The sequence below is a fragment of the Sapajus apella genome, unplaced genomic scaffold, assembly GCF_009761245.1.
Source record: "Sapajus apella isolate SASKATOON/1434 unplaced genomic scaffold, GSC_monkey_1.0 scaffold20, whole genome shotgun sequence".
NCBI lineage: Eukaryota > Metazoa > Chordata > Mammalia > Primates > Cebidae > Sapajus > Sapajus apella.
The window spans coordinates 390,587-399,236 of NW_022436960.1; the positions used below are offsets into that span (position 1 = coordinate 390,587).

At 62.0% G+C, this 8,650-nt stretch overlaps 1 protein-coding gene across 1 annotated transcript in view; it reads right to left on the bottom strand.

Moving 5' to 3' along the window:
- The window catches only part of EXOC3L4 (exocyst complex component 3 like 4), a 12,830-nt gene extending 7,786 nt beyond the window's left edge, over window positions 1–5,044 (bottom strand). The window contains exons 1-3 of the mRNA XM_032287300.1: window positions 4,043–5,044; window positions 2,404–2,813; window positions 571–1,213 (exon numbers count right to left, since the gene is read on the bottom strand). Coding sequence (XP_032143191.1) covers window positions 571–1,213; window positions 2,404–2,797 — 1,037 coding nt within the window. The 5' untranslated portion in view covers window positions 2,798–2,813; window positions 4,043–5,044. The remainder of the gene's footprint in view (window positions 1–570; window positions 1,214–2,403; window positions 2,814–4,042) is intronic.
- Window positions 5,045–8,650: the final 3,606 nt, after the last annotated feature.

Here is an 8,650-nt window from a genome sequence, read left to right on the forward strand (position 1 = left end):
TTTTTTGAGTCTTGCTCTGTTGCCCAGGCTGGAGTGTATTGGCGAGATCTCAGCTCCCGGATTCAATCGATTCTCCTGGCTCGCCCTCCCGAGTAGCTGAGATTACAGGTACCCGCCACCATGCTCAGCTAATTTTTGTATTTTTATAGAGATGGGGTTTCACCATGTTGGCCAGGCTGGTTTCAAACTCCTGATCTCAGGTGATCCACCCGCCTCAGCCTCCCAAAGTGCTGGGATTATAGGCGTAAGCCACCGCACCTGGCCAAGAGGTGCCCTTTTCTGATGCGCCCAAAAGCACCTGGTGAACCAGCACAGGCCTTGCTCCCGTGGGAACCTCCCCGCGGAAACTTTCCAAATTCTGGAACTGTGTATGGGTGACCCCTAGAAAACCTGGGGCAGCAGCGCCCCACGGACTAACTCGCGGAGGAAAGCATGTCAAAATCCTCGGCTCTCAGCCCTCCCCCAGGGAGGGAAAGGAGAAAGGCCCTGCCCTCCTCAAAGTGGGCTCCCCAAGGCCTGCGGGGGAAGCGGCAGTCGTCCTCGCCGCTTGGTGCCCTGGCCGAGCCTCACCTGCCGTACACGTTGGCCGCCCAGTCCAGCAGAAGATAGAGCTGCTCGCAGCCGCGGGCATCGCGCGCGAGCTCCTGGAGGCGCTGGGCGACAGCGCCGTGGAAGGCACGCAGGTAGACCTCCCAGGCCGGGAAGCCGGCCGCCGAGTACGCGGGCTGCACCTCCTGCCACACCTTCTGCAGGTCGCGGCGAACCAAGCCACCCAGCTCGGCCAGAAGCTGGGCCAGGCCCGACGCGCCCTCGGCCTCCCGCGTGCCCGGCTGCCGCACGCGCTCCTGAGCGCTTCGCCTCACCGCTTCCTCCCAGTGCTGGCGCCAGCGGCGCGGCGTGCGCAGGAAGTCGCCGTCGTCTGGGGGCGCGGGGTGGGCCTCCTCCTCCGCGCGCACCACGCGGGCCAGCTCGGCCAGCGCGGCGGCGTCCACGCCTTCGGCGCCCAGCGTCTCGCGCACGATGGCCCCGATCTCAGCTGCCAGCCCGTCGTAATGCAGGCACACGTCCATGGCGCGCCGCGCGAAGGCCGTGGGGTCCTGCTCAAAGGTGCGCGAGGCTTTATCCGCCACCAGCCGCGTCTCCAGATGCAGAAGCTGTTCCAAGGCCGCCAGCAGTTGCCGTTCAGTAATGAGGTCTGCCACGGATTTGCCTTCTGCACTGGCAGGCGAGAAGAGGGGCGGTGAGAGGGACCGCCCCAGCCCCCGACCTGGACGAAGACCTGCAGGCCATGTCTCCATCTACCGGGGCTGGACTGCCTGGCCTCTGCGCGATGCCCCAGCCCAGCTGAAGGCCTGCTCCAGGAACAGCAGGCTGCAGCTGCCAGGAGCCCTCCCTTAGAGCCACCTTTGAAAAGGCAGAACCTGGGACCCCAAGCCTGGCTGAATAGAGCCATTTATCAGCCCTGCCTTCCGCCTGGCTCCCACGCCCGGCTCAGCCGGACTTGATACCTTCATGCACAGCCTTGATTGCAGGTCTAATGAGGTCAGAGCTCAGGCAGGGCGTGTCCTGCCCGTGTGCACTTTTACATTCCTGCTGCTCCCGGCTCTCTTCCAGCCTCCACCCCACAGGAGCCCTCCACCTCTATGGTGGCCCCTCTTCCCTCCCAGTGTGTCCTCCTCTAGACAATCCCCCTGACCTTCCTCCTGGCACCTCTTCGAGCCTTGCACCCTCTGCAACCCTGTGACCAGCTGTGCACATGGCCCTAGCTTGACCCGGAGCCCGCGGTGGAAGGCCATGGAGAGGCTGGGGATCTGGGCTGTGCAGACCTGGGTTCAAGTCCCATTCTCCATGCTGTGAGACTTGAGGCAAGTCACTGCACCTCTCTGAACCTCACTTTTCTCATCTGCCCAATGGTGGGGGGCTCCCATTGCAGGGATGCTGCAAGAATTTCAAGTGCAATTGTCCAGCTGGGCACGGTGGCTCCTGCCTGTAATCCCGGCACTTTAGGAGGCCAAAGCAGGAGGACTGGGTGAGCTCAGGAGTTAGAGGCCAGCCTGGGCAACATAGCAAGAACCCTATCTCTACAAAAATAATACAAAACATTTTAAAAATTAGCTGGGTGCAGTGGCTCACGCCTGCAGTCCCAACTACTTGGGAGGCTGAGGTGGGAGGATTCCTTGAGCCCAGGAGGCCAAGGTCACAGTGAGCTGTGATTGCACCACTGCACTCCAGCCTGGGTGACAGAGTGAAACCCTGTCTCAAATAAATAAATAAATAAGTGCCCATGTCCGGGCCAGGGTTTGGGGAGCTAGGGAGGAGAGCCTTTCCAGAAGCCTCGGCTCAGCTGCCCCGACCTCTGGCCCATTTCCTTTCATGCTTAGTGTTTCTGAGGCCCTTCCTTACCTGCCTCGGGTTTCAGTTCCTCAGACGCTGCCCCAGGAGATGCCTGCTGGCTGACAGCATTCGTGACCTCCGAGGGCACCTCAGGAGTGGCCTGGGAATGGCCAGCAGCTGGGCCCTCGTCCAGGGCTCGCCGGAGGGACCGGAACAGGGAGCAGGAGCTTCGCCTTAGCAGACCCGCGTCTTCCTTGGAGACCTGGGTCGAAACCCGCTGGCTGGCCCGGGAGAAGGCCTGCTTCAGGGTGCCCAGGCCCAGCCTTGTGCCATCGACGCGGTGGCCACTGGGCTCTTTCCTGCTGCCTGTTCGCCGGGAGCTGTGAGCTGGAGTCTGCAGCTCCTCAGCCTTCCTGGGGCTCTGCAGTTCTGGCCCAGGAGTCTCTGTCCGCGGTGAGGACATCTTGGCAGCAGGCGAGCTGGGGGCAAGAAGGAGGCTCAGCAGGCCTGGAGGCTGCCCAGGAGCAGCCACAGGGAACCGGGAAATGTGTGCAGCCCTTGCGGCCTGGCCACGCCCAGGGGCTTGGTCAGGGGAGGCTTCCCAGAGGAGGCAGCCCTCAGGCTGTCAGAAGGAAGCGTCACTGGCGTCACCAGGCCACTCAGCGAGAGCCCTCAGTGTGCCAGGCCACAGCTGGGCATGGAGATACGCACTGCTGCTGCCATCAGGAGCCTTCCCTGAGACCATCCCCAAAAAGCGTCTCCCCAGGTGCCCAGTGCCAGGCGGGACTCTCCCATTAGAATTGGAGGAGGGAGTCGATGTGCAGGTTGTGGGGCGCAGTCCAGGCCACAGCTCACAGCACCGAGGGCAGGACCCGCAGCCACGTCTAGGCCTTCCTGGATCCCTGACCCCCTTCCCCAGCCACCACCAGCCCCTTCACTGCCCTCCGGGTCCCTCAGCTCACCCCCCGTCAGCCCAAAAGGCCCGATTACTTTGGCTCAAAGGGGAGGGCAGGGATCCCCATGGGAGCCCACCCCCTGCCCTGGGTGTCACAGAGCCTGTGGAGCTGGTGTGGGGCCTGAGGGCACTGGCCAAGGCCACCCTGAGGCTTATCATGGCGGTGCAGCTGCAGGGGCGGCAGCAGGAGGAGCCTCGGGTCTATATTTAACTGGGGACTGGGGGGGTTCTTAACGCTGTTTCCCACCCATTGCCTCTCCCCCTCCCCCCCTCCACCACAGTGTGCTCTGGCCCCTCCCAGACACAGGGAATTGGGGGATCCCAGGGACACGGGGGTGCTGAGCCTCAACTGCTTCTGCTCCCCCACAGCAGGCTCCGCCCACACCCCCTTCCAGCCTTCACAGCTGTGCTTGCTTTCCTGGTTTTAGGCTGGGAGAGAGGAGGGGCCTCCCGCCCACCCCACTGTGGAAGCTGGGCCATGGGCAGGGGAGGGTATTAGGCCAGCAAAGTCTCACTTTCCCCTGGGAGAAACTGGGGCCAAAGAAGGGCTCGATCTGCCCCTAGCCCAGCCCCAGTGCCCCCCCACCCAGGTGCCAGGACCAAAGCCCTGGCCAGACCCAGCACCCAACTGCTGGGTGACATCGGACAGGAAGTGGGCCTCCCCAGGCCCCAGTTTGCCAGGGTGGAAGGACACCAAGGTGGGCAGGGCCCAGACCCCACTCACCCTCACCCTCCAGCAAGGTGCCTACCTACCTTTCTCGAGGTTCCCAGAGGCGGCCAAGCAGCTGGACAGAGGCCCAAGGTGGGAGCGACAGCCAGGCGGTTGATGGACTTTATCAGCCCTGCCCTGGCCACAGGTCGGCGACTTCCCCCAGCGCCAGGCTTCAGAGACCCTGCCTGATTCAGATGTGACCCACACACTTCAGGGCGCCATCTGTCCCAGCCTCCACTCTCCCCTCTCTCCCTGGTGCCCTCCATGCTTGGCATGGGGGCTGGTGCCCAGCAGGGCAGGATGTCGTGAAGAGAACCGTTCAGCACACACCTCATCCTCTGCTGTCAAGGGGGCGGGGCCCGGGGTGTGGGGCAAGGGTGAGCCAGGCTCTGCCTTCCTGTTTGGGAGAGCTCACACTTAGTAAGCACCTACTGTGTGCCCAGCTCGAGGCCTGACACAGATCAGCTTCTGTGACAGCAAAGATAGGCAGTGTCCTTTGCCCATTTCACAGATGAGGAACCTGAAGCTCACAGAGGGACACAGTCTACAGCTCAGAGCCAGGAGCAGAGGTGGGACCTGCCGTGTCTCCACCCCGAGGGAGTCAGAGCTGCCGCCCAGAAGCCCCTCCTCCCAGCTGAGACCCCCAGGGTGTCAGCAGGTCCCAGAGTGGGGTCGGATGTGGAGGTCCTCTCCCAGGAGGCCCTGAGGAAGGCCAGGTAAGGAGGGGCAGCTATGCCGGTGAATCTTAGGAGGTTACACAGGCAGAGGTTTGAGAGCCGCTCAGCCTGCTTTTGTCCCAAAACAGAACTGCACTGAAGGGTCATCGTGGTCCCCAGATAGCCCCTCAGCCTCCAGCCATGCCACCTTCCACCCTGCAGCTCCTGACAGCGTCCCGAGCCATTCTCAACCTTCCCAAAGCAGAAGTCCAGCCAGGTCACTCCCCTGCTTTAAACCCTTCCGTGGTTCCCACCTGCCCAAGCCCCGCAGCCGGGCATCCATCCTGGAGCCAGCTCCCTGCACCTCCACCTCCCACTGACCCTGCCTCGGCAGCTTCCCCCGGGGTTCATGGACGACCCGCACCCCCCCAGCCACCTCTCTGTCCTCCCAGCTGCACGCCCAGCCTCCGGCTTCCCCTGTTTGCTCTTTACAACTGATCTGGGTTTCAGGACGTTGGGTACAGATTCCTGGCACCACCCACTGTCACCATCTGTCTGCTCAGTGGCACACGGGACTGTCCCTGTGGTGACCTGGCCCTCTGCCCTGGCCTGGCAGCCTCTGTCCATCTACCCCCCTCACCGCAGAGCACAGCCTAGAATGGGGGACACATGGATGTCAGGGTCGCCCCGCCTCCCTGGGCTGGCCTGCCTGCTGCCACGCTAGGGCCTGCAGGCTGAGACCTGAAGGCCCCTCTCCACTCCCCCCTCCACCTCCCAAGGCTCTCGCTTGGCCTGTCCCTGTTCCTGTGCCTGCCTTTCCACAACCCGTGGACTCTCTCTGGCTCTCTTTCTCTCTGAGTCTCTCTGTCCCGGTGTCCGGAAGGTCCAGGGGGGCCGGCTCCTGTGCTGCCGCTCCCTGACTGCAAGGCCCTGGAGACCAAACCCGTCCTGAGCCCCAGGTCCTACTCTCCCCAAGTCAGGCTAACACACCCTTTGTGGGCCCAGCAGGGGCAGGAAGCCAGCCAGAGACACAGTCACTGAGAGTTCCCACCCTGGGCCACCCTAGCCGTGACCGAGAAGTCAAGCCTGGACTTCCCCACCCTGCCTGCCCCAGCCTCAGCTTCTCCTCCCCGCTTTCCCCCAGACCTCTCCTGCAGCCGCTCCTCATCCTCTGGCCACGCCACAGTGCTCCCAGCCTCCCACCTACGCTGGGACTGTTTTCACTCCACTCCTCAATGCTCAAAAGGAGCCTCTGGGGTGACTGCCTATACTGCACCCTGGGCCCAAGCCCTGGCGGGGTTGGTCCCCTCTCACATCCCCACCTGCCACCACCTCCCCTGATCACAGCCTCGGAGCTGCTCTCCTTCCCAGGCGCCCTCAATGCCACCTCCTAGGATCAGTCATAAGAATCTTGCCAAAATGTAAACCTCCTTTGTTTATTGTTTTTAAGAGACAAGGTCTTGCTGTGTCACTTCACCCCTACTGGGGTGCAGGGGTGCAATCACAGCTCACTGCAGCCTCGAACTCCTGGACTCAAGCTGTACTTCCCCACCTCAGCCTCCCAAGTAGCTGGGACTACAGGTGCGCAACTCCATGCATGGCTAATTTTTTTATTTTTTGTAGAAACGGGGTCTCACTATGTTGCCCAGGCTGGTCTCAAACTCCTGGCCTCCAGTGATCCTCCTGCCTGAGCCTCCCAAAGTGCTGGGATTACAGGAGCGAGCCACTGCGCCTGGCCCCGTAAACCGCCTTTGAAAACTTTCCTCGCAGCTTCTCTTTTCCTCCTGGCCCCTCAAAATAAGGCAAATGACAAGGGGGTGTGTTCTCACCACTCCTGCTCCTCAACATTTGCTTGGAAGAACTAGTTAAGGCAATAAGGAAAGAGAAATAAATAAGAACTATAAACACTGGGAAGGAGCAGATTAAACTGTCATTATTCATAGGTGACATGATTATTGACTTAGAAAATCTGAGACTAAAAATTATTGGAGCTAATAAAAAGGCTTAGTAAGTTGTGTGCCTTGATTGATTATGTAAATACAGCCAACACTTTTCCATAACCTAGCAAAGCCTCTGAGAGCCACTTACAACACTTCCCTTCACAGGAGCAACAGAGCATAAGCCGCCTGAGCCGCTGTCGCCCTCGGAAGAGGCACAGCGCCCTCCTTAGCTTGGGATTCAAGGCCTCTTCTAATGACCCGTCTGGTTTCCTGCACTCTGATCACTCAGAAGTGCCCACCTCTCCTCCACACCTTTGCACTGTCCTTTCTGCCTACAATGTCAACTTATTGAAAGCTCAGCAGAAATGCCTCCTCCCCTGAGAAGCCTTCCCTGACCAGCTGAGCCCCTACCACAGTCGCCCCCTCCTGCTCCGGGCCTGGGCACACCTGCCTTGACTTGACAGAGGGACAGTTACCGAGCCTGGAGGCCAGGAGAGCCCCAGGCAGGGGGTGGGCCGGACTCAGCCCCCAGCCACAGCTGGTACTCCGCAGTCTCCGGGGGAAACCAGGAAGGCGAACCTGACGCTGGCGTGAGCAACTGGCCCCTGCACACTTGAGCGCACCGCATTCACACACCTGAGCGTCGGCCTGAGAGCGTCTCCCTGTATGTGTGACACTGCCCCGGAGTGTGCCCTAGCGGGCTGGGTCTGTCTGTGCCTGCAGGCCGTCTCTGTGTCTGTCTGTCTGTGCTTCTTGCCTGAGTGTGTCTGCTGTGTGTCGGGTGTGAGTGTGTGCGTGTGTGTCCGCTGTGATTTGTGCTGCCGCTCTGGCCCGGGCAGCCTGGGCTCTGAGTGAGGCCCTTGGCCTGGAAGGCCACACACAGAGCCGGAATGGTCCTCAGGCCTGAGAGTCGCCCCCGCCCGCCCACAGCACCCCATGCCCTCCTGCTCCACCTTCCCGGGACATACCTGCTGAGCACGCAGCCTCGGCCCAGGAAGAATGCAGCCACCTGAGAAGCTGGCCCGTGGGGCCTTCAGAGTCAGGCCCTGGCCATGGGGCCTCCGGAGCAGCCCGAGCGAGTGACTAACAGCTGGGACTTCCCAGCCATGGTCAGTGCCTGCCAGGCCCACCCGGCCCCACCCACAGCCCTGCCCTCCGCCGGGACCCCACACTTTCACTTTCAGAGAAGTTCCCACTTCCTTTTCATTCCAGAGGCAGTCACTCTAGCTTCCACTCCGGATAACACAGGGCTCAGGCCAAGGGTCAGAGAGTGAGGGAGGGCAGGGCTGCAGAGGACACACTCAGGGCTCGAGCAGCAGGGGGTGGACACCACCTGCGACCTGAAAACACCACCAGCCCCTCCTTTGCTCAGAGGCCAGGAGAAGCAGGCACTGGCCTGGGGGGACACTAGGCCCACAGCGCCTGAGCCCAGAAGGACCCCCGCCCCCCACGTCAGAGGCTCTAGCACCAGGCCGGCCCATCGAGTTCATCCCGAGATCCTGCAACCCCCATCAGGGACGCTCATGTTGAGAGCCACGTGCCATTCCCTGGGGCTTCAGGAGCTGGAGTAAGGGACGGGGCCCTGGGGACAGACGGGACACACTCAGGAGTGAGGAGGGACAGCATCCTGGGCAGGGGCAAAGGTGTGCAGGCAGGGCCCACTCCCCACACAGGAGTCAGGCGGGCAAGCTGCTGCAGGGAGGGCCACTGACACTTCCCAGAAGAGGCAGCCTCACCCCTGCACAGGGGGATTCCGCAGCCGGCATCTTAGGAAAGAACTCAGGGAAAATCCAAGGAGAACAGATCCAGACCTGTCTCAACCTGGGCTGGGGCCACCAGGGTGTGTGACAGGGCCGCTGCAGGGTGCTGACGTGGGCAGAAAAAGCCTCCTGCATCCTCCAGCTGAGGGCAGGGGTGGCCCCGTGCCCCCAGTGTCCTAGGGCTGAGGGCAGAGACGGCCCTGTGCTCCAGCGTCCTAGGGCTCAGGGCAGGGGTGGCCCCGTGCTCCAGCGTCCTAGGGCTCAGGGCAGGGGTGGCCCCATGCACCCAGCGT